Here is a 26,605-nt window from a genome sequence, read left to right as displayed (position 1 = left end):
GATATCCAACTCGCATCGCTGTATCCTTCGATCACAGCAGGATATCTTGTATAGTGCAGTTCATATTCATGAGTATACCTCAAGTACCTCAATACTCTTGTTATCCCTTTCCATTGCTCAACACCGGAATTACTCGTGTATATACTCAGTTTACTTACTGCGTAGGCCAAGTCTGGTCGTGTACAACTCATCAAGTATATCAGACTTCTAATTACTCGAGAGTACTCTAATTGAGAGATACTTTCACCTCGATTTTTCGATAGATGTTAATTTGTATCTATCGGCGTTCATGCCAACGCAGTATCATCCTTGGTGAATTTCTCAAGAATCTTATCCACGTAATGAGACTGACTAAGAACAAGTCCTTCTGTCATTCTAAGAATTTTGATTCCTAGAATCACATCAGCTAGGCCCATGTCTTTCATGTTAAATCTTGAGTTCAACATGTTTTTAGTGGATTTGATTATTTTATCATTACTCCCAATGATAAGTATGTCATCTACATAGAGGCACAAGATGACATAGTCACTCTTTGTGGCTCTCATGTAGACATATTTATCATATTTATTGATCTTGAATCTATATTCTTTCATGACATTATCAAATTTCTCATGCCATTGTTTTGGTGATTGTTTCAAGCCATATAATGACTTCACCAATCTACAAGCCTTGTTTTTCTGTCCTGGCACAGAAAACCCCTCAGGTTGGTCCATGTAGATTTCCTCTTCTAAATTCCCGTTTAGAAAGGTTGTTTTTATATCCATTTGATGTATTTCGAGATTCCATAGAGCGGCAATAGCCAACAATACTCTAATGGAAGTTATTCTCGACACCGGAGAGTATGTATCGAAGTAATCAAGGCCTTCTCGTTGTCGATATCCTTTGATTATCAATCTGACCTTATACTTATCGATCGTGCCATCTGACTTCATTTTCTTCTTGAAGATCCACTTGCAACCTAGTGGTTTACTTCCCGAAGGAAGATTCACAAGTTCCTAAGTGTGATTTTGCAAGATAGATTCTATCTCAGATGCAATTGTTTCTTTCCAGTGAGGTCCATCAGAAGAGCCTACAACTTCTGAGTAACTTCGGGGCTCACTCTCCAACATGAAAGTGATAAAATCCGATTCATAGGATTTTTCTACTCGAGCTCTTTTGCTCTGTCTAGGCTCAACCTCCATGGGTTCGTCGTCATCATCATTTTCTTCTTCGCCTTGTGTTTCGTTTGCTCGTTTTAAGGAGCTAGCATCCTCTCGGGTCTTATACGGAAACACATGCTCGAAGAACGAGGTATTTCTCGATTCGATTATCAAGTTCTTGTGTATCTCCGGTATGTGTGACTCATACACACAAAATCTATACGCAGTGCTGTTTTGTGCATATCCAATAAATATGCAATCAACAGTCTTTGGTCCTATCTTAATCCTTTTCGGATTAGGCACCAACACTTTGGCAAAACACCCCCACATTCGTAAATATTTGTAAGACGGTTGTCTTCCATTCCACAACTCATAAGGGCTCTTTTCTATTTTCTTCCGGGGTACCTTATTTAAAAGGTAATTAGCTGTTAACACAGCTTCCCCCCACATGGACTCTGGTAATCCAGAGCTTAATAGAAGAGCATTCATCATCTCCTTTAGAGTTCGATTCTTTCGCTCAGCAACTCCGTTTTGCTGAGGAGTATAAGGAGTTGTTGTTTCGTGTCTGATCCCATGTTCAACACACAACTCAGCGAATGGTGACATATATTCATCGCGAATGGTGACATATATTCATCGCCTCGGTTACTTCGAACCACCTTAATTTTTCTATCAAGTATCAGATCGAAGTATCTTAATACTTCTGCCAAGCTGGTTCTGTACTTCATTCTTGAATTCTTTGAACTTTTCAAAGGATTCAGACTTATGTGTCATCAAATACACATAAGCATATCTACTGAAATCATCAGTAAATGTGATGAAGTACCTATAACCGCCTTTAGTAGCAACATTGAAAGGGCCACATACATCACTATGTATGAGTCCTAACAAATCAGTTGCTCTCTCGCTGTGCCCACTAAAGGGAGTCTTGGTCATCTTACCTCGTAGGCATGACTCGCATATCTCATATGATTCAAAATCAAATGAGTCCAACAAACCATCCTTATGGAGCTGGGATAAGCGCTTGCCATTTATATGACCTAAGCGACAGTGCCAAAGGTAGGTTTGGTTCATGTCATTTAACTTGAACCTTTTGGTATTTATGTTATAGATAGGGCTCTCAAGGTCTAGAATATAGAGTCCGTTTATCAGAGGTGCACTACAATAGAACATATCGTTTAAAAAGACGGAACAACATTTGTTCTTTATTGTAAACGAGAAACCTTTCTTGTCCAAACAAGAAACTGATATAATGTTCTTAGTTAATGCAGACACATAACAACAATCGACTAACTCTAGTACAAGCCCAGAGGGCAGAGATAGAAAGTAAGTCCCTACAGCAACAGCAGCAACCCATGCTCCATTGCCTACTCGTAGGTCTACCTCGCCCTTTGTCAATGCCCTGCTATTTCTCAGCGCCTGCACATCAGTACAAATGTGAGAAGCACATCCAGTATCTAATACCCATGATGTAGAAATAGATAGATTGACTTCTATAACATATATACCTGAAGTGGAAGTCTCACTTCGCTTCTTCTTAAGATCCTCCAAGTATACCTTGCAGTTCCTCTTCCAGTGCCCGGTCTGACCGCAGTGGAAGCAGGTAGCATCCTTGGCGACCCCTCCTTTAGGCTTCAGTGCCTTGCCTTTGCCCTTGGCTTGAGACTTTCCCTTGCCTTTGGGCTTGCCCTTGCCCTTATGTTTCTGAACTATCAGAACAGTGTTGGGCTTAGCCTTCTTAAGGTTTAGCTCAACAGTTCTTAACATGCTAAGCAGCTCGGGCAGTGGCTTGTCAATCTCGTTCATATTGTAGTTTAGAACGAACTGACTATAGCTATCTGGTAAGGATTGCAAGATCAGATCAGTGGCCAGCTCTTGGCCAAGTGGGAACCCCAACTTTTGTAGGTTCTCTATGTACCCAATCATTTTGAGTACATATGGGCCTACAGGAGCCCCGTTTGACATCTTGCACTGAAACAGTGCCCTTGAGATCTCAAATCTCTCATGCCTCGCTTGACCTTGATACAGTTGACGAAGATGTTCAACCATATCGTAAGCGCCCATTAACTCGTGTTGCTTCTGAAGCTCAGAGTTCATGGTCGCGAGCATTAGACAAGACACATCTAATGCGTCATCTTGATGCTTCTTGTAAGCATCTTTGTCAGCTCGCGGGGCATTGGCAGGAGGAGCCTCCGGAATGGGCTACTCCAGAACGTACAGTTTACGTTCCTGAGTGAGAACTATTCTCAAGTTCCTGTACCAGTCTAGGAAGTTTGCTCCATTGAGCTTGTCCTTCTCAAGGACAGATCGCAGGGAGAAAGTGTTCGTATTCGACGTCATGGTAATCTACAACAGAAAAGCAGAAATAAATATCATATTCTTAATCATTTAATTAGGCCTTTAACTAAATGATGCTCCTACTGAATTCTATAATTCATGTGGGACGAGATTCACATCATACTAACCCTTGAGTTAGCTTTGGCTAATACGCCCAAGACTTAGTATGATCGGTAGGTAACGATTACCAATTACATCTCTATGCAACTCTTGTTTATAGGATAAAATCCGCATTTATATTAAAACTCGAGTTAGCTTTGGCTAATACGTCCGAGAATTAATATAAACGTGATTTTGTCCTACCTTTCCAACCATTGGAAGAATGCCTATAGTTGTACTCGATCCAACCGAGTAAACTAGGAATACTCAATCTAATTGAGTTTGTATTCACTCATGCGTTGATAGGCGGGACCGAGATTGTCCCTCGTACCCTACCAGAATAGTATGTGTTGCTCTGCTTTGGCAGATTCAACAAAAGCATGCGATCGAGGTAGTGGTAGGTATCACGGCATGGTAGGCATTACGAGTTGACGCATTTTAGATCTAATCTAAACGATGATGCGTATCATATACTCGATAGATCTAATCTAATCGAAGGGTGCATCATGTGTACGACTTAGATCAAATCTAATCGCTAGGCACTAATTAATTACTTAATTAACTAGCATGCATCACATACATATAAGCAATTAATTAAATTATTTTGTGATTGTGTCATGGCCCTACTACGATTTTCTCAAGCCAATGAGAAGATCGGATGGTCAACCTAAGGTCAACAACTTCTCAAGCTTCTTCCTTTGACCACCTTGTGTTGCTCGCGCCCTCCTCGTAACTCCGTCTCGTGTGGACCTTCCACCGCTTCAAAATTTACATTACAATTTTGAAACTCGAGTTACATTCGAGTCTAAATCTAATTTACAACCAGAATAAAAGGAAGGCATGACCCGCAGGTCGCGAAAAATAAAATAAATAAAAATAAATAAATATACTACACACATCACATAATGGCACGCAGGCCGTATTATGAATTACAACACAATTGTCCAATCGAATTGGGTCTTTGGGCCATGACTATCACAAAAATAATATATAATTCAAAATTATATATTTTTATAATTTTCTGTAATTTTTCATAATTTTACAGATTTTATGAGTAAATTTTTCCCGACAGTCCCGATTAGCGATTTCGGGCGTAATCGCGGAACAAATCCCCTTGCGGGGTTAGGGGAAGTACCCCTACCCGCGATCTAACCATCGCGAGTTGCTCCTAAGCGATCCAAGAGCGCCTTAGCACGCTGTCCCAAAAATTTTGGGGCGAAACTTTGCCGTTTTGGAAAATTCTTCTCGGTAGTCGAAGCCTACAAGTGCCGAAATACTTGTGCTTCGCTTCTACGAGAAAAATACCCATTAAAATTATAAAAACATGAATTTACAGAAAGTTTATAGATTTATATTTTTCATAAAAATACGAATCTAAACTCGTACTCGCTTCGCACGTGGCTCTGATACCACTGTTGGGTTTTTCGCGTTGCGAAAACCCCGAATCACCCTATCCAACGGATCTCGTGCGAAGAAAAGATTTCAAAACAAAATTACGAGTATGAGTTTCTAATTAGATCTACTCCTAGATCTACATGAAACGAGTTATACCTTTGAAGCGAAACCCTTCGCGTTCCCGCTCGTCCAAACGGTGCCGGATCTCAAGAGTATCAAGATAGATACTCCTCTAGAAGTATCCACATGGACTCGTAGGTGGAGAAAAACACACAAAGAGGTGTGCTAGCACCTATGTGTGGTTCGGCCAAGTTGAGGAGGAGAGGGAGAGGAAGAGAGCTCCAAGAGGAAGAAGAAGGAATTATGCACTTGAATGAGGAAAATCAATTCATTTCACATTCAAAAGTGGTCTGCCACTTCAAATTGTGCAACTCCCAAAAATTGCATTAAGTGCAATTAATGTGAAGCTATTAAAGAAAATGGCTTTGTAACTTCCATGAGGTGGCACCCATGATGATGTGGAGTAACATCATTGGTCCACATCAATGCCAACTCACCAATGATGTGGCATAAAGTCAAGTCAAACTTAACTTTTAATCTTCCTCTCAAGTCAAGTCAAACTTGACCAAATCTCTTCTATGGTTGATCTAATCTAACCATTTGATTCAAGCCAACTTAATATAATGAATCTAATTCATTAAATTAAGTTGATTTAATGAGTCATAATCTAAATTAGACTCATTGAATACATGAATCCACTTGAGTCCAACTCAAGTTAGCCCAATTAGGATTACTCTTAATCCAATTTGATTCATCAAATGAATCTAATCCTCTTGGTTCATCATATGAACCTAATCTCCATCTAATTGTCCTTAGTGTGTGACCCTATAGGTTCTTGTAACGTTGGCAATGCCCTAAACCCATTTAGGAGCATAAGTAATGAGCGGTATCTAGCAACACATCATTACTACCCAAGTTACAAGAATGTTGAGATCCAACTGTTGGTGCAACATCCCTCAGGTCAAGGTTGACCTGGTTGACCAAGCTGAGTCTTGGTTTGAGTTTAGATGTTTGACAATAAGAAATTGATTGAAGAAGAGTCAAGTAGGTCAAGGTTGACCGGATACTTGACTGGGAAGTCCTAACTGGGATGTTAGGTAGAATGGAAGTCCTGGTGAGTGAAGCCAGGCAGAAGGAAAGTCCTAGTGAGTGAAGCTAGGAAGATGGAAAACCCTAGTGAGTGAAGCTAGGTGAAAACCCTGGTGAGTGAAGCCAGGCAAGGGAAAATCCAGATGGATCAAGGATGATCGGACATCTGGTCCAAGTAGGTCAAAGGATTGACTGGATACTTGGCACAAGGAAATACAGATAGGTCAAAGGGATTGACCAGATATCTGATGGAAGTCCAAGTAGGTCAAAGGGAGTGACCAGATACTTGGCATGAATAGAAAAGTCCAAGTGGGTCAAAGGGATTGACCAGACACTTGGTGGGAAGTCCTAGCAGGTCAAAGGAGTGACCAGATGCTAGGCATGATGTACCAACAGGTCAAGGTTGACCGGGTGTTGGTTTGGTAGGCTTGGGACTTGGTTTTGGGCAAAAATCAAGTACTGGATCGATCAGTGGATCGATCCAAGCCTTTCCTAGCGAACAGAGAGCCTCTGGATCGATCCGTGGATCGATCCAGATGTCCCAATCGATCAGTGGATCGATTGGGACGCGGCTGCTTCGCGCGATAAGCGCTGGATCTATCCATGGATCGATCCAGGCGTTTTTCCCAGAGCACAGAGGCGCTCTGGATCGATCCGTGAATCGATCCAAAGCCTCCCCGATCGATTGGGAACATTCGAATCGATCGGGATCCGACCGTTGGCGTCGATAAAGGCCGCAGGCGCACGATTCCTTCGGCATCGCTTCTCCGATTCACTCTAGATCTCTCGCCAACTCCTCCACAGCGCTCTCAAAGATCAGATCGCCAGTTCTTGAAGGATCTTGGAGGTTTTCCAAGTCAAGAGGCGGATCAACAACAAGAAGAGAAGTTAGGGTTAGGGTTTTTACTGCACATCTTGTAAGCTTTTGCTTATCTTGTATTTCCCTTTCTTCTTCTTGTATTGAGAGTGTTGTAAGGCTTCTCCGCCTTTGGTAGTTACCATAAAGGAGTGTTATTCATAGTGGAGGGTGTGTGCGTGGTGTGGATCCTTGGATTAGTCACCTCCTTTGGAGGTGGATACCAAGTAAAATCCTAGTGTTAGCGTTGAGTGTTTTGTTTCTGTATTTTCCGCTGCATATTCTTGAAGAAACAAGCAACGCCAATCAACGTCGAGCAATGAGCGAGCGACGAGCTATTCACCCCCCCTCTAGCTACTTTTGGTCCTAACAAGTGGTATCAGAGCAAGGCCGTTCTTCACCGGAATCATCACCGGAAGGGTCAAGCATAACAAGAAAAGCTAGAGGGTGAAGAAGTTGAAGCAAATTCATCAAAAGTCAAAGATTTCAAGAAGCTCAACTTCAAGATGCAATTCCAAGATGGACTTGGATTTGATACAAGGGTGGCTCCACCGTACACTTCCACGAGCTTCGATTCTTGGAAATCAAGAATCGAAAACTTTCTTATGATGGAGATAGAGCAATGGTTTGATCTAATGGAAGGATTTGAAGCTCCAACAAACTCGAAGGGCAAGCTTCTCAAGAAAAGCAAATGGAGCTCGGAGCAAGTCCAAAGGTGCGATGCAAATGACAAAGTGACCAAGCTTTTGGTCAATTTATTGCCAAGCACCATCCTTTGCAAAATTGGAGAATTTGAAGATGCAAAGGAATTATGGAGCAAATTGGCCAAGCTTCATGAAGAGATCCCCTCCACTGTACAAGAGCAAGAAGTATCCAGAGAGGGTGACTCTTTGGAGCAAGACCAAGAGGAGGACTCCGAGGTTGAGAGATGCTCAACCTCCGAAGAAGAAGAAATCCAAGAAGCTTCATCCTCAAGGGAATGCAACGAAGGAAACAAGGAGGGAGCATACTCCTTGTTTCATATTCAAGATGATGAAGCCTCCACCTCTAGGATTGAGGGGGAGCAATCCTTGGTGACGCCGGATCAAGAAGAAGGAGAAGTTTCTACATCCGGGTCAAGAGACAAAGAGGAGGAAGAAGATTCTACCTCCACAAGTCAAGAAAAATCAAATGGAGGAGAATCAAGGTCCGATCAAGAGGAAGCTTCTACCTCCGGATCCAAAGAAAATGCCACCCCTACAAGCAAAGGTATAAATATTTTAATTAATAATAAAAATCATATTATATGCTTTGAGTGTAGGGAACATGGGCACTACAAGAGCAAGTGCCCTAAATTGGCCAAGAAGAAGGGCCAAGTGGCACAAAAAGGCAAGGTGAAGCCCAAGGAGATCATCCCCAACACAAAGAAGAGCAAGGAGCATATTATATGCTTCTCTTGCAATCAAAAGGGGCATTATCGAAGTCAATGCCCCAAGGGGAAGAAGATGGTCAAGGCTCAAGGAGGCACTAGTCAAGGGGGAGCCTCCAAGGTAAAGAAGAAGGTATCTTTTATTGAGCCTACCCCTTTACATTATGGTAAAAAGCATGATAGTTCTAATTTTTATCATTTTAATGCAATTTACCATAAGGATAGGAAGCATGAGGGCTTTAAGGAAAATCATGTGGCCCTACATGCCAAAACTACTACCCCTAAGGCTAGGAATGTAGATAAAAATCTAGGCAATCACACTAAGGACCATAGTTACAAGCCTAGAAACAAAAATGCTCATGGACCAAAGCCTAAGGATTTAGTGAGGGAAAATCAAGTCTTGAGGTCAAGACTTGATAAAATGGAAAAGACCCTAAAAAGTGTTGGTGCAATATCCCTCAGGTCAAGGGTGACCTGGTTAATCAAGCTGAGTCTTGGTTAGGGTTTAGATGTTTGACAATAAGATATTGATCGAAGAAGAGTCATGTAGGTCAAGGTTGACCGGATACTTGACTGGGAAGTCCTAACTGGCAAGTTAGGCAGAAGGAAGTCCTAGTGAGTGAAGCCAGGTGAAAATCCTGGTGAGTGAAGCCAGGTGAAAGTCCTAGTGAGTGAAGCTAGGCAGAAGAAAATCCTGGTGAGTGAAGCCAGGTGAAAGTCCTAGTGAGTGAAGCTAGGCAGATGGAAAACCCTAGTGAGTGAAGCTAGGTGAAAGTCCTGGTGAGTGAAGCCAGGCAAGGAAGGAAATCCAGATGGATCAAGGATGATCGGACATCTGGTGTTGGGAAGTCCAAGTAGGTCAAAGGGATTGACTGGATACTTGGCAAGGAAGGAAGTCCAGATGGGTCAAGGTTGACCAGACATCTGGTGGAAGACCAAGTAGGTCAATGGAGTGACCGGATACTTGGCACGACGTAAAAGTCCAAGTGGGTCAAAGGGATTGACCGACACTTGGTGGGGAGTCCTGGCAGTCAAGGGTGACCAGATGCGAGGCATGATGTACCAACAGTCAAGGTTGACCGGATGTTGGTTAGGAGGTTTGGGACTTGGTTTTGGGCAAAATAGCGTCTGGATCGATCCGTGGATCGATCCAGCTGGATCGATCGGTGGATCGATCCATTCTAGCCCTGCAGCTCGGATCGATCCGTGGATCGATCAGGTCCGATCGATCAGCCGATCGATCGGGACGATGTTGTTTCGCGATTAGCGCTGGATCGATCCGTGGATCGATCCAGGCGCGTTTCCAGAGCACAGAGGCGCTCTGGATCGATCCGTGGATCGATCCAAAGCCTCCCCGATCGATTCGGAACATTTGAATCGATCGGGATCCGACCGTTGCGTCGTGTTTAAAGCCGCAGGCGAGCGTGGTCTTCGGGATCCCTTCACGAGCTCTTCTCAGATTCATTCCAGCTCCTCCACAGCTCTCTACAAGCACGTGATCGCCAGTTCTTGAAGGTTCTTGGAGGCTTTCCAAGTCAAGAGGCGGATCTATTGCAAGAGGAAGAAGTTAGGGTTAGGGTTTTTACTGCACATCTTGTAAGCTTTTGCTTAACTTGTATTTCCCTTTCTTCTTCTTGTATTGAGAGTGTTGTAGGGCTTCTCCGCCTTTGGTAGTTACCATAAAGGAGTGTTTTCATAGTGGAGGGTGCGTGTGTGGTGTGGATCCTTGGACTAGTCACCTCTTGTGAGGTGGATACCAAGTAAACCAACCGTGTTAGCGTTGTGTGTTGTTTCTTTGTATTTTCCGCTGCACATCCAAGAAGAAACAAGCAACGCCAAGCAACGAGCGAACGCGACGAGCTATTCACCCCCCCCTCTAGCTACTTTTGGTCCTAACAAGTGGTATCAGAGCAAGGCCGCTCTTCACCGGAATCATCGCCGGAAGAGTCAAGCATATCAAGAAAAGCTAGAGGGTGAAGAAGTTGGAGCAAATTCTTCAAGTTCAAGACTTCATCAAGCTCAACTTCAAGATGCAATTCCAAGATGGACTTGGATTTGACACAAGGGTGGCTCCACCATACACTTCCACAAGTTTTGATTCTTGGAGATCAAGAATCGAAAACTTTCTTATGATGGAGATAGAGCAATGGTTTGCTCTAATGGAAGGCTTCAAAGCTCCAACGAACTCCAAGGGTAAGCTTCTAAAGAAAAGCAGATGGAGCTCGGAGCAAATTCAAAGGGGCGAGGCAAATGACAAAGTGACCAAGCTTTTGGTCAACTTATTGCCTAGCCACATCTTGGCTCAAGTTGGAGAATTCGAAGATGCCAAGGAGCTTTGGAGCAAATTGGCCAAGCTTCATGAAGAGATCCCCTCCACTGTACAAGATCAAGAAGAATCCAGAGAGGGTGACTCTTTGGAGCAAGACCAAGAGGAGGATTCCGAGGTTGAAAAATGCTCAACCTCCGAAGAAGAAGAAATCCAAGAAGCTTCATCCTCAAGGGAATGCAACGAAGGGAACAAGGAGAGAGCATACTCCTTGTTTAATATTCAAGATGATGAAGCCTCCACCTCTAGGATTGAGGGGGAGCAATCCTTGGTGACGCCGGATCAAGAAGAAGGAGAAGCTTCTACATCCGGGTCAAGAGATGAAGAGGAGGAAGAAGATTCTACCTCCACAAGTCAAGAAAAATCAAATGGAGGAGAATCAAGGTCCGATCAAGAGGAAGTCTCTACCTCCGGATCCAAAGAAAAAGATGCCACCCCTACAAGCAAAGGTATAAATATTTCAATTAATAATAAAAATCATATTATATGCTTTGAATGTAGGGAACATGGGCACTACAAGAGCAATTGCCCTAAATTAGCCAAGAAGAAGGGCCAAGTGGCACAAAAGGGCAAGGTGAAGCCCAAGGAGACCATCCCCAACACGAAGAAGAGCAAGGAGCATATTATATGCTTCTCTTGCAATCAAAAGGGGCATTATCGTAGTCAATGCCCCAAGGGGAAGAAGAAGGTCAAGGCTCAAGGAGGCACTAGTCAAGGGGGAGCCTCCAAGGTAAAGAAGAAGGTAACATTTATTGAGCCTACTCCTTTACATTATGGTAAAAAGCATGATAGGTCTAACTTTTATCATTTTAATGCAATTTACCATAAGAATAGAAAGCATGAGGGCTTTAAGGAAAAGCATGTGGCCCTACATGCTAAGACTATCACTCCTAGGGTTAGGAATGTAGGTAATAGTCTAGGCAATAACTCTAAGGATTTTAGATACAAGCCTAGAAACCAAAATGCTCATGGACTTACTGAAAAACCAAATTCTAAGGATTTAATGATAGAAAATCAAGTCTTGAGATCAAGACTTGATAAAATGGAAAAGACCCTAAAAAGGATGGAAAACATCCTAAAAGGGCAAAATGAGCAAAACCTAGGGCTAGGAAAGTCAAAGCCATCAAATAGCCATAGAGGTTTGGGATACAAACCAAAGGCTAAGAAGGATGTGCCTAGTTATCATAGGGTTCCATATAGTTATGGAACAAACCCTAGGTTTAGTGGTCAAGTCAAGAATACTAGGGAAGTCATCCCTAAGAGTATTTTTGCAACCAAAGTGACTAAGACTTCTAAGAAGTCTAAGAAAGTCACTAACAAGGTCACAAGGGAGGCTATCCTTAGGGTTGACCTAGAAAATGTGACCAAGGCTTCTAAGAAGCCCAACAAGGTCACTAGGAAGGTATCTAGGGAAGTTATCCCTAGTGAGTACCTAGAGCATCCAAGGAGCACCAATAGGTGTTGGGTTCCTAGGAGCATCTTCTCTACCCCATAAATGGGTTAGAGAGTGTCAACTCCAATTAGAAGGGTAGTTAACCCAACTTTGAGGAAATTGACACTCAAGGAGCATTTTCAAGGTTTTTGTTAACCTTTGAAAATGAAATGGAACTATTATTTACTCCTTGAAAGAGTAAAATGTGCCTAGTGGTGAAAATTTGATTTTAATCTTAAAAGGCACATATTAGGAAATTCATAAGAGCTACCAAGTTGGGATTTTGGTATGTTCTTAGGAAATTTAAGGCAATCCGGGCCTTAACTTTAAAGTGTTACTCTTGTGGAAAAATGAAATATGCCAACACTTGAGGAATATGCTTAATTTCAATTGGCATAAATTAATCAAGGGAATTAGAAATGCCAATTTAGGTTTTGGCGTTTTCTTGACGCACTTAAGGGCAATCTAGATTTAAGTTGTAAGTTTAGCTAAGGTTTTAAGGATACTTAGATAGCTAATCTAGGTATATTTTATTTATGCTAAATCTTGCCATGATTGTTTGCCCATCATATGCCATGACATCATGTCTACTTTTACATTCATGACTTATTATGAAAAATACAAAAATACCATGTCATGACATTCATACATCATGTAGTTATAGGATATTTTCTTTTGAAAATTATTTCCTTTTGATGTATGCCATAACATTATCATGCATTAGTTTAATTTCTTGTAATTAAGGATAAATGGCATTTAACAACACTTATTAACAAGTGACATCCTAGGTGGATGTCTAATATCTTTGAAATGCCTAGATAGATATGCATGATCCCTAGAATAGGGCAAAACCAAAATCTTACATCTCACAAGGACTATAAGATGACTTGTATGTGTTTTAGTGCACATTAGATACAAGTGAGATGTTAGGAAGATGAACAAAACTCAAAATGTTGATTTAGTGCATTCTTTTGAGTTTTAGGCTCATCAAAACACATAGTTATGTGTATTCCCATCATTGGGAAAGCTAATGTACAAGTCATGTGCATTATGCCCAAGGAACATGATGGGATATTGGTTTTGAAAATGGTTTTAAAATGTTTTTGGAAAACCTTGGTGAAGGCTATCTTTTGATAGTAATCACCATTGAATAGTTAGACACAAACTTGAAGAAAACACTAAAGTTTTGCAAGTTTTCAAGTTTGTGTCAATCTTTGAAAATATGATGTATTTTCATAGAAAACTATTTTACCTTGATACTATATGCCCTAAACAATGTCTACACGAAATTTCATAATTTTTGAATTTTTGTAGAATTTTCTAGGGGTTTCTGAAGTTGACTGAAATGGAATTTCAGCAACTATCAGAGCTCCGATCGATCCATGGATCGATTGGAGTGGCCGAATCGATCCGTGGATCGATTGAGAAGGCAACCGAGCATTAGCTCTCTGGATCGATCAGCCGATCGATCCAGGTAGTCTGAATCGATCAGTGGATCGATTCAGAAAGGTTCAATCGATTGGAACCCAACTCCAATCGATCCAAGTTGCTGATTTTGGCTGGGAAAGCCTGATTTCAGCACCTTGAACCTATTTTAGTCTAGGTAACCATTCCAAACCCTTAAAATACATTTGTATACATAAAAAGGGTGTTTTCGTGTTGAAAACAAGGATGGAATGGTAAAGGAAGGCTAAGTTGAAGTTTAGGTTGAGGTTTGTTTCAAATTTTGAACATTTGAACCTCAAAACTTCTAAATCTGGATTTCCTAAAGGTTTAGGGATTCCAAGTCATTGTTGGTGCAATGACAGAAGTTACCACCATGTCTTTAGGGGGAGGGACTCTTTAAAGACATGAAAATTATTTTTCATGAACCTTGGAAGGTGGTTAACCTTCTGTTGTGAACTTGCTCAAGGTTGAGCAATTAAACTTGAAATGGGGATAAATGGGGAGTGGATATCCTCATCATTTCAAGTGGCAACTCAAGTGGTTGAAAATGCTCAAGGTTGGGTATTTGTCAACATTGAGGGAGAAGTTAAAGATAATGAAGGGTATGGGACCTTCAATATTGAGTTGATCACAATGAGTGAAATTGTGATCACGATGAGCAACTCTTCAGGGGGAGAGTCTTCAACAAATGGAGTTGTTGAAGTGTGCCCAAAATTGGAGCATAGGTTGATGTGTGTCCAAAGACGGGTTGATGTTTTTTTGTAGTGGGTTGATGTGTGCCAATAGGGGGAGAATGAAAGGAAGTAAGTTAGGTTTTCATTACCTAGAGGGAGTTTGCCCTCTTAGGGGGAGAATGGAAAGCTTAATTTATGGGTTCATTACCTAGTGACATGAAGAAGGAGGCTATAGGATTAGCCTAACTTACATGTGAGATTGTAAGTGTTTTTGTGGTATTGTCAAACATCAAAAAGGGGGAGATTGTTGGTGCAATATCCCTCAGGTCAAGGGTGACCTGGTTAATCAAGCTGAGTCTTGGTTAGGGTTTAGATGTTTGACAATAAGATATTGATCGAAGAAGAGTCATGTAGGTCAAGGTTGACCGGATACTTGACTGGGAAGTCCTAACTGGCAAGTTAGGCAGAAGGAAGTCCTAGTGAGTGAAGCCAGGTGAAAATCCTGGTGAGTGAAGCCAGGTGAAAGTCCTAGTGAGTGAAGCTAGGCAGAAGAAAATCCTGGTGAGTGAAGCCAGGTGAAAGTCCTAGTGAGTGAAGCTAGGCAGATGGAAAACCCTAGTGAGTGAAGCTAGGTGAAAGTCCTGGTGAGTGAAGCCAGGCAAGGAAGGAAATCCAGATGGATCAAGGATGATCGGACATCTGGTGTTGGGAAGTCCAAGTAGGTCAAAGGGATTGACTGGATACTTGGCAAGGAAGGAAGTCCAGATGGGTCAAGGTTGACCAGACATCTGGTGGAAGACCAAGTAGGTCAATGGAGTGACCGGATACTTGGCACGACGAGTAAAAGTCCAAGTGGGTCAAAGGGATTGACCGGACACTTGGTGGGGAGTCCTGGCAGGTCAAGGGAGTGACCAGATGCGAGGCATGATGTACCAACAGGTCAAGGTTGACCGGATGTTGGTTAGGGAGGTTTGGGACTTGGTTTTGGGCAAAAACCAAGTGCTGGATCGATCCGTGGATCGATCCAGGCTCTGGATCGATCAGTGGATCGATCCAGATTCTTCCCAGCGAACAGAAAGCTTCTGGATCGATCCGTGGATCGATCCAGAGGTCCCGATCGATCAGCCGATCGATCGGGACGATGTTGTTTCGCGCGATAAGCGCTGGATCGATCCGTGGATCGATCCAGGCGCGTTTCCAGAGCACAGAGGCGCTCTGGATCGATCCGTGGATCGATCCAAAGCCTCCCCGATCGATTCGGAACATTTGAATCGATCGGGATCCGACCGTTGCGTCGTGTTTAAAGCCGCAGGCGAGCGTGGTCTTCGGGATCCCTTCACGAGCTCTTCTCAGATTCATTCCAGCTCCTCCACAGCTCTCTACAAGCACGTGATCGCCAGTTCTTGAAGGTTCTTGGAGGCTTTCCAAGTCAAGAGGCGGATCTATTGCAAGAGGAAGAAGTTAGGGTTAGGGTTTTTACTGCACATCTCGTAAGCTTTTGCTTAACTTGTATTTCCCTTTCTTCTTCTTGTATTGAGAGTGTTGTAGGGCTTCTCCGCCTTTGGTAGTTACCATAAAGGAGTGTTTTCATAGTGGAGGGTGCGTGTGTGGTGTGGATCCTTGGACTAGTCACCTCTTGTGAGGTGGATACCAAGTAAACCAACCGGGTTAGCGTTGTGTGTTGTTTCTTTGTATTTTCCGCTGCACATCCAAGAAGAAACAAGCAACGCCAAGCAACGAAGCGCACCGAGCGAACGCGACGAGCTATTCACCCCCCCTCTAGCTACTTTTGGTCCTAACAAAAAGGATGGAAAATATCCTAAAAGGGCAAAATGAGCATGACCTAGGTTTAGGGGTACAAAAGCCATCCAATGGCCATAGAGGTTTGGGATACAAACCTAAAGCTAAAAGGGATGTGCCTAGTTATCATAGGGTTCTATATAGATATGGAACAAACCCTAAGTCTAGAGGTCAAGTCAAAGATACAAGGGAAGATATCCCTAGAAGTCTCTTTGCAACCAAAGTGACTAAGACTTCTAAGAAGTCTAAGAAAGTCACTAACAAGGTCACAAGGGAGGCTATCCCTAGAGTTGACCTAGAAAATGTGACCAAGGCTTCTAAGAAGCCCAACAAGGTCACTAGGAAGGTATCTAGGGAAGTTATCCCTAGTGAGTACCTAGAGCATCCAAGGAGCACCAATAGGTGTTGGGTTCCTAGGAGCATTTTCTCTACTCCATAAATGGGTGAGAGAGTGTCAACTCCGTTTAGAAGGGTAGTTAACCCAACTTTGAGGAAATTGACACTCAAGGAGCATTTTCAAGGTTTTGTTAACCTTTGAAAATGAAATGGAAGTATTATTTACTCCTTGAAAGAGTAAAATGTGCCTAATGGTGGAAGAATTGATTTTAATCTTAAATGGCACATATTGGGAAATTCATAAGAACTACCAAGTTAGGACTTTGGTATGTTCTTGGGAAATTTAAGGCAATCCGGGCCTTAATTTAAAAGTGCTACTTTTGTGAAAGATGAAATATGCCAACATTTGAGGATATGCTTAATTTCGACTGACATAAATTAATCAAGGGAATTAGAAATGTCAATTTAGGCTTTGGCATTTTTCTTGAAGCACTTTAGGGCAATCTAGGTTTAAGTTGTAAGTTTAGCTAAGGTTTTAAGGATACTTAGATAGTTAATCTAGGTATATTTTATTTATGCTAAATCTTGCCATGATTGTTTGCCCATCATATGCCATGACATCATGTTTATTTTTGCATTCATGTTTTATTATGAAAAATCCAAAAATACCATGTCACGACATTCATACATCATGTAGTTATAGGATATTTTCTTTTGAAAATTATTTCTATTTTGATGTATGCCATAACATTATCATGCATTAGTTTAATTCCTTGTAATTAAGGACAAATGGCATTTTAGCAACACTTATTAACAAGTGACATCCTAGGTGGATGTCTAATACCTTTAAAATGCCTAGATAGATATGCATGATCCCTAGATTAGGGCAAAAACAATATCTACATCTCACAAAGACTATAAGGTGACATGTATGTGGTTTAATGCACATTAGATACAAGTGAGATGTTAGGATGATGAACAAAGCTCAAGATATTGATTTAGTGCATTCTTTTGAGTTTTTAGGTTCATCAAAACACATAGTTATGTTTTTCCCATCATTGGGAAAGCTAATGTACAAGTCATGTGCATTATGCCCAAGGAACATGATGGGATATTGGTTTTAAAAATGTTTTAAAAATGCTTTTGGAAAACCATGGTGAAGGCGATCTTTTGATAGTAATCACCATTAAATAGTTAGACACAAACGCTAAAGTTTTAGCAAGTTTTCAATCTTGTGTCAATATTTGAAAATATGATGTATTTTCATAGAAAACTATTTTTCCATGATTAGGTATGCCCTAAATAATGTCTATACGAAATTTCATGATTTTTGGATTTTTGTAGAATTTTCTAGGGGTTTCTGAAGTTGACTGAAATGGAATTTCAGCAACTATCAGAGCTTCGATCGATCCATGGATCGATTGGAGTGCCTGAATCGATCCGTGGATCGATTCAGAAGGCAAGTCGCAGAAGCTCTTTGGATCGATCAGCCGATCGATCCAGGTAGTCTGAATCGATCAGTGGATCGATTCAGAAAGGTTCAATCGATTGGAACTCAACTCCAATCGATCCAAGTTGCTGATTTTGGCTGGGAAGGCCTGATTTCAGCATCTTTGAGCCTCTTTGAGTCTAGGTAACCATTCCAAACCCCTAAAATACATGTGTATACATACAGAGGGTGTTTTCATGTGAAAACAAGGATGGATTGGTTAAGGAAGGCTTCATTGAAGTTTAGGTTGAGGTTTGTTTTAAATTTTGAGTATTTGAACCTCAAAACTTCTAAATTTGGGTTTCCTGAAGGTTTAGGGATTCCAAGTCATTGTTGGTGCAATGACAGAAGTTACCACCATGTCTTTAGGGGGAGGGACTCTTTAAAGACATGAAAAATTATTTTTCATGAACCTTGGAAGGTGGTTAACCTTCTGTAAAGAAAATGCTCATGTATGAGCTTTTGAACTTGAAATGGGGAGTGGATATCCTCATTATTTCAAGTGGGAACTCAAGTGGTTAGAAAATGCTCAAGGTTGGGTATTTGTCTACATTGAGGGAGAAGTTAAGGATAAATGAAGGGTATGGGACCTTCATTATCGTGTTGATCACAACGAGTGATGTTGTGAACAATGATGAGCAACTCTTCAGGGGGAGAGTCGTCAACAAATGGATTTGTTGATGTATACCCAAAATTGGGGCATGGGTTGATGTGTGCCCAAAGATGGGTTGATGTGTGCCCAAAGATGGGTTGATGTGTGCCAATAGGGGGAGAATGAAAGGACCTGTGAATGGGTGTAAGTTAGGCTTTCATTACCTAGAGGGAGTGTGCCCTCTTAGGGGGAGAATGAAGAGCTTAACTTATGTGTTCATTGCCTAGTGGCATGAAGATTGAGGCTATAGGATTAGCCTAACTTACATGTGGTATTGTAAGTGTTATTGTGGTATTGTCAAACATCAAAAAGGGGGAGATTGTTGGTGCAACATCCCTCAGGTCAAGGTTGACCTGGTTGACCAAGCTGAGTCTTGGTTTGAGTTTAGATGTTTGACAATAAGAAATTGATTGAAGAAGAGTCAAGTAGGTCAAGGTTGACCGGATACTTGACTGGGAAGTCCTAACTGGGATGTTAGGTAGAATGGAAGTCCTGGTGAGTGAAGCCAGGCAGAAGGAAAGTCCTAGTGAGTGAAGCTAGGCAGATGGAAAACCCTAATGAGTGAAGCTAGGTGAAAGCCCTGGTGAGTGAAGCCAGGCAAGGGAAAATCCAGATGGATCAAGGATGATCGGACATCTGGTCCAAGTAGGTCAAAGGATTGACTGGATACTTGGCACAAGGAAATACAGATAGGTCAAAGGGATTGACCAGACATCTGATGGAAGTCCAAGTAGGTCAAAGGGAGTGACCAGATACTTGGCATGAATAGAAAAGTACAAGTGGGTCAAAGGGATTGACCAGACACTTGGTGGGAAGTCCTAGCAGGTCAAAGGAGTGACCAGATGCTAGGCATGATGTACCAACAGGTCAAGGTTGACCGGGTGTTGGTTTGGTAGGCTTGGGATTTGGTTTTGGGCAAAAACCAAGTACTGGATCGATCAGTGGATCGATCCAAGCCTTTCCTAGCGAACAGAGAGCCTCTGGATCGATCCGTGGATCGATCCAGATGTCCCAATCGATCAGTGGATCGATTGGGACGCGGCTGCTTCGCGCGATAAGCGCTGGATCCCAGAGCACAGAGGCGCTATGGATCGATCCGTGAATCGATCCAAAGCCTCCCCGATCGATTGGGAACATTCGAATCGATCGGGATCCGACCGTTGGCGTCGATAAAGGCCGCAGGCGCACGATTCCTTCAGCATCGCTTCTCCGATTCACTCCAGATCTCTCGCCAACTCCTCCACAGCGCTCTCAAAGATCAGATCGCCAGTTCTTGAAGGATCTTGGAGGTTTTCCAAGTCAAGAGGCGGATCAACAACAAGAAGAGAAGTTAGGGTTAGGGTTTTTACTGCACATCTTGTAAGCTTTTGCTTATCTTGTATTTCCCTTTCTTCTTCTTGTATTGAGAGTGTTGTAAGGCTTCTCCGCCTTTGGTAGTTACCATAAAGGAGTGTTATTCATAGTGGAGGGTGTGTGCATGGTGTGGATCCTTGGATTAGTCACCTCCTTTGGAGGTGGATACCAAGTAAAATCCTAGTGTTAGCGTTGAGTGTTTTGTTTCTGTATTTTCCACTGCATATTCTTGAAGAAACAAGCAACGCCAATCAACGTCGAGCAACGAGCGAGCGACGAGCTATTCACCCCCCCTCTAGCTACTTTTGGTCCTAACACCAACATCACCTTGTGACTACTAATTGTGACTCCTCACAATATATGACAAGTGTCCTTCTATCCTAGACATCTAGATTGGTCAATGTGAGGCATAGACCGTGTCATCCTCTGACCAATCTAAATCTTGAACTCCAAGTAGACTCACTAAATCAAATGAGCTCAATATCCTATATTGACTCATTTGGGCATGGCTATGCACTTCGTGGTCTCACTCTATCAAGAATACCGATGTCTCTCCCGTCATATAGGAGGGATAGATCCCATCTACATCACTCACACCCCTCTGCATAATTTGTTATATACCCAGTAATCGCCTTTATAGTCCACCCAGTTACGGGTGACGTTTGACGAAACCAAAGTACATAACTCCTTATGTAGGGATCTATGGTGACTTCAGGTCTAAGGACTAGTAGTCATACTAATAGCCACATGAGAAAGTATATGACACTCATATAACGATCCATGATACTTTCTCATGGCGGGTCATTCAGTATACATTCTCTAATGTATACCTATGTGTCAACTTGATATCTCTATATCCATGACTTGTGAGATCAAGTCATCGAGTTGACCTACATACTAGTCTTATTGCATTAACATTGCCCCTGAATGTTAATACTCGACTAGGAATGATTAAGAGTAGTGTTTCCTATATCATCTCACTATCGGTTCAACTAACCGATTGATATAGGTGAGAACCGTCTACTCAAGGACATTATTATACTTAGTTTATTTGGCACCAATACAAGTAAGTATAATAACCAAAATTCAAATACCTTTATTTATATAGAATATGATACACTAAGTCCAAAATACAATCATCAAATGATTGGCTCTAGGGCTCTAGCTAACATTGAGGATATAGTTTCGGCAAAGGAACTCAGAATGAGTCCATGCCTCCACTGTACTAATGGTCTGCACATCAACATCCTCAGTTCGCTTGGGAGGGTCCTCGGTCAAGAACCAAGTCAGGTTGAGCGTGGTCAGGTAGAAGAGCATCTCCTGCTGCCACATCTAGAAGAGCATTTGTTGCCGGAGATTTTTCGGGGTATTAGTTGAATTTAAATATACCCAATTTAAATTCACTTATCTGTTGAAAAGACCTGAGCGGGTGATCTCAGGCTGCTAGTAGGGGCTGGTTTCTGCCCAGTGATGAAGGCAGTATGCACTGTGTTGATCGGGCGAGCGTAGCAGATCAGAAAGGTCAATCGAGCAGTATGGCCGACCGGGGAAAGTCTTCGTCAGATCAGAGAGGCAGGTCGGGCAGACCGCGAGGCTGGTCGGGCAGAGCAGACCGACCGAGTGATAGGCAGACAGATCAGGAATACAGGTCTGTCAGGAGGCAGATCGGGCAACAGAAAGGTCGGGCGGCAGATCAGTCGAAGCAGACAGAATCCGGTCGGGCGAACAGCTGAGCTCGAGCGGGGAAAAGACCGAGAGAGCAGATCGGCCGAATGGGCGGATCGGCTGAGTGAGCAGGTCGGATCGGTCGAGCGGAAGCTGGGTCAGCCGAGCGAGAGTCGGGTCGGCCGAGTGGATTGATCAAGAGGGCAGGTCGACTGAACAGATGGCGGATCGACCAAGCAGTCAAGTCGGCAGAGAGAAGGTCGAGTCGCCCGAGCGGGTAGGTCGGCCGAGAGGATTGACCGAGGCCTGCAAGTCGCAGTTTCCTTGAAACAGATCCACCCCCACCTCCTGAAGTGCTTCGAGACTTACTCGGGTCGTCTGTTTTCCAGGATACAACGGTTTGACTGTGAACTACACCAAGCACTGGTGATCACGGCGAACTAAGAGGAACCCGATTGCTATCACAGGTATTCTGCCGACCAGGAGTTGTACGACAGAGGAGGGGAATGAGGTGGAGAACTTCTGCTTGCTTCACACTTTTTCTCTGCCTATGATCAGAGCCTCCTTATATAGGAGCTCAGATCAATGGCGGTGTTAATGGTCGATTAATGACCATTACTCGCCGAGCAGTGAAACGCCCACCGTTTCACTCATTATTCCTCGGCCGTTGATCTTTTTGTTGCTGTGAAACGGATATATTAAATTCGAGATTAATGCAGAAGCAAAACGGCCGAAGAATAATGAGTGAAACGGTGTGCCATCTCATTACCTAGCATCTCATCATTTTTATAATGTTCTTTTACATCTCATTACCTAGCATCCTTCAATTTTTTTAATTATCTTCCAAGTGTCTAGAGTTTAATATGGTGATGCATTGTGCTTGTTCTTTGAAATTCTTGTTGTGAGATTTCTCATGAAACCTTAGTGCATATAGTTTTTATAATCCTTATAAAAATAGTGTTGGCCAGATTAAAGGTCTCTAGATATGGAAATTGTGAGGACCTCGAGGAATTAGATAGAGGGGATGAATAACAATTTACCTACAAATTTAATCTTCTACTCCTACTAATGCCTTAACAAGGTCATACAAACAAAATTATGCAACAAAAATAAAGGATTAAGATAATTAGCACACATCAATTGCTAACACAAGGATGTAATGTAATTCAGAAACTTTGTTCCTACTCTATGTCCTATGATTTGTTGATTGGATTCCACTATCACTGATTAATTTCACATAGACCATATATTATCTAATTGTTGTAGCTTAGCTTTGTCAGCTCATCAACTCAACTTTCTTCCCGAGTAATTTGACCATATATCATCTAATCGTTAGTTGAGTCTGTACTTTTAATAGTAATTTTTTTTTAAAAAATATTTTCTTAGAGAATAAAAATCTCTCACATAAAAAGGTTGTTCAGTTTTGAATGGTAAATGAGCCGAGCTGAGTCAAATTATAAGATACTCGAGTTCAAGCTCGATTTGTTATTTCTAAACTCGAGTTTAGCTTGAGTTCGATTCGAACTTTAGTTCTTAATCTCGACCTTAACTTATAATAAAATTAAATAGTTCGAGTTTGGCTCGATACAATCTCACTTAAAAATTAAACGAGCTTAGTTCTATCTCGTTTAAGATATTTAATTATAATAATTAATAATATATTATTATATTTATTATTTATGTGATATTTAATATATATATATATATATAGATTTGATACTGCGCGCGATGGCACAGTGCGCGACTGTGCGCGTCGCGCGCAGTATCAAATTTTTTTTGTTTTTTTTAATTTTTCAATTAAAAAATAATTAAAAAATTTCTTTACGATTTTATTTATAGGGTTCAGGCTTTGGGTATAGTGTTAAAACTATTTTTTTTTTTAGATTTTAACTATAGGGTTTAGGCTTTCTAATTAGGTTATAGTGTTTGGTTTAAAAAAAAAAATAAAATAAAATTAATTTAAGTATTTATTGAATATTGTAATGTGTTTAGGGGATATATCTATATATTAAATTTTAAATAAGGAAATATTGAATTTTTAAAATTCAAAAAACAAAAAAAAATAAAAAAAGCGCGGTTACTGTGCGCGATGCGCACAGTCGCGCACTGTGCGGTCGCGCACAATAACAAAACTCTCTATATATATATATATATATATATATATATATATATATATATATATATATATATATATATATAAAATAAGATAAACGTGTAGTATTGGAGACGAAACCAAAATCTAATTTGTCGATAAACATATCAGACAACCCCAATGTTCTCCGGTGTTTTCGTTGGTCGTGGAATTTCCCTATTCACGGTCCATGCACGTGCAAGACCAAACTTAGACAAACCGCATGAATTACAAGGTCCCAGCCGCCGCCACGTAATAGATAATTAACTAGAGGTACGGCAATCTCCTCCATCGTCCAATACGGTAACGTGAAGCTGTGCGTGCCGTCTACGACTCCATTAAAGCAGATACAAAGTTTAATTCCATCACCTTACCTAGCTACGTCCACGTACAGGCGCCCCAGCCGCCGACTAACTTTCCCATGCTCCTTAAAGACCCAACACCACCATCTCTCTCCCCATCTTTATAGATTCCTGCAGGCAGATTCAGTTTGCACAGGCCTATGGAGAGCTGCCCAATTCTGTTTCCCACCCATCACTCCTCTTCTTCTACTTCCTTCGTTCAATATCCCTCCCATTTACAATCCAACTTGATTAATATTGTCACTACATATGGGTCTGGCAGTGGCAACAAGGACGACCAAAGCAAGGTCTCAGGTGATCATGGCAGTGTAGTTGATCACAAGCCGATCAGTGACACCTCTGATATCGCACAAAAGAAAGGGAAGAAGCAAGAGAAGAAGATGAGAAGGCCACGGCTCGCCTTCCAAACTCGAAGCCGAGTTGACATACTCGACGATGGCTATCGATGGAGGAAGTACGGGCAGAAGGCAGTCAAGAACAACAAGTTCCCTAGGTATATATACTGTGGCCTCTTTGTTCATCGATCCTCCATATTAATTTAACTTCTTTCAAGCTCTCGGAATTTATCCATTGCATCAATTAATGAGGCATGCAATCAGCTGGGTCATTATATTATTTTGAACGTCTTTTAATTTGCAAGAGATTTATTATCTCAAGCAGACTTCAAGGTACTGATGGCATCCGTTGATGTCCTAATTCTTCTTTTTACTTGTGAGAAGATCGTGTGGTTTGTAAATTAAGTGAATAATTAGCATGATGTTTCAACTATACTTTAATTTCCGTCGATGATCTCTTCACTGGATCAACTACTTTTTCTACTTTTTTTTTAGTTCTTTTTTAAATTAACTTGAATATTATAATCCTAACCCTAAATCATAAATATTAAATCCTAAATTCTAAACCCTAAGCTCTAAAAACACTTGGTGCTCACCTTCATGCCATTTTACATAATAGATATTAAGTGTTTGATAATGAATTGCTTGAATTCTGCAGAAGCTATTATCGATGTACACATCAAGATTGCAATGTAAAGAAGCAAGTACAGCGATTGTCGAAGGATGAAAACATTGTGGTGACGACATATGAGGGAACTCACACTCACCCAATCGAGAAGCCGAATGACAGCTTTGAAGACATCCTCAATCGAATGCAAATATACGCCAACTTTTGAGCTATGTTTTTCTAATTTGCTTGATGAAGAAATGGTGTCAGATCTCTGTAAAGGACTGGCTAGCTATAGCTAGCTTAAGAGGGGTACACACAATTAAGAACTATTCGCCAAATACTAATATATTTTATGGCATAAACAAACTTGTTATTTTGCATCAGTTACAATATTATACATAGAGTGTGTAAATTGCATGATCAGTTACACACATAAGAAAATGATAGTCATGTACTCTCAGTTTTGCAAGGTTTCTTGAGAGAAGAATGCTAGCTTCCACATGCAATTTTTCTTGGGTCCATGATCCTTTCCACATGCAAGTTTGAGTATACATTAAGCTTTAAATGATAAATGCATAAGGAATTTGTTCTATTTTTTTGTGTTCCAATTCATTCTTTGGACATTGCATAAGGCTCAATTTATCACCTTTCTGAATTAGTACAATACTTGCAGAACATTTTTTTCATTCTAAATCTCTCTAGAATTTAAGTAATATATGATTTTTGAGACAACCCTAACATCCCTTGTGATCTATCACGGAATATTTTAATTCCAATCATATAGGATGTCTCATCTATATCTTTCATTTCAAAATTTTTTGAGAGAAATTTCTTGATCTCATGTAATAAACTAAGATCATTAGCAGCATATATATACCGATCTACGGTGTTTTCCTTAAATCCAAAGGAAACTATAGTATCATTAAATTTAAGATACCATTGTCGGGAAGCTTATTTAAGTCCATATATTGACTTCTTAGGCTTACACACCATGTGCCCTTTTCCTTTAATTAAAAAACCCTTAGGTTAATCTATATAAACCACTTCATATAAATCTCCATTCAAAAAGGCAGTTTTCATATCCATTTAATATAGCTCTAAATCATAATGAGCTATCATTGTCATAATAATTCTAAGTGAGTCCTTTTTTTAGACAAGAGAAAATGCCTCTTTGTAATCAAAACCATCTTTCTGAGTAAAACTTTTGGCAACAAGTCTAGCCTTGTATCGTTCAATATTGCCATTAGAGTCACGTTTGGTCTTAAAGATTCATTTACATCCAACTATCTTTGACCCCTTCAGGTAATTCAATAAGGTCTCAAACTTTATTGTGATCCATTGACTTTAACTCTTCAATCATAGTGTTAAACCACTTAGAAAAATTAACACTTTCCATGACCTATGAAAATGAAACTAGATCTTCATCAATACTTAAGTCAAATTCTGATTCTTGTAGATAAACCACATAATCATTCGGAATAACTAATCTTCTTTCCCTTTCAGACCTTTTTAATGCTACTGCTTGTGGTTCATCAACATTAGATTTATTGTGAACAACATCATGGAGTGTTTGATCATTCATTTGTTGTTCTTGTAAGTTTTCAAAATGTC

At 41.1% G+C, this 26,605-nt stretch overlaps 1 protein-coding gene across 1 annotated transcript; it reads left to right on the top strand.

Moving 5' to 3' along the window:
* The first annotated feature begins 24,103 nt into the window (after positions 1 to 24,103).
* On the top strand, positions 24,104 to 25,504 carry LOC121968094 (probable WRKY transcription factor 43). Its single transcript, XM_042518598.1, has 2 exons — positions 24,104 to 24,542; positions 25,043 to 25,504. Exons 1-2 carry the CDS (start codon positions 24,190 to 24,192, stop codon positions 25,218 to 25,220), a joined length of 531 nt encoding a protein of 176 aa, XP_042374532.1. The 5' UTR covers positions 24,104 to 24,189; the 3' UTR covers positions 25,221 to 25,504.
* Positions 25,505 to 26,605: the final 1,101 nt, after the last annotated feature.

Source organism: Zingiber officinale, chromosome 3B, assembly GCF_018446385.1.
Source record: "Zingiber officinale cultivar Zhangliang chromosome 3B, Zo_v1.1, whole genome shotgun sequence".
NCBI classification, from domain to species: Eukaryota; Viridiplantae; Streptophyta; class Magnoliopsida; order Zingiberales; family Zingiberaceae; genus Zingiber; species Zingiber officinale.
The sequence above is the reverse complement of the archived record's forward strand: the minus strand, read 5'-3'. Positions and strand labels throughout refer to the sequence as shown.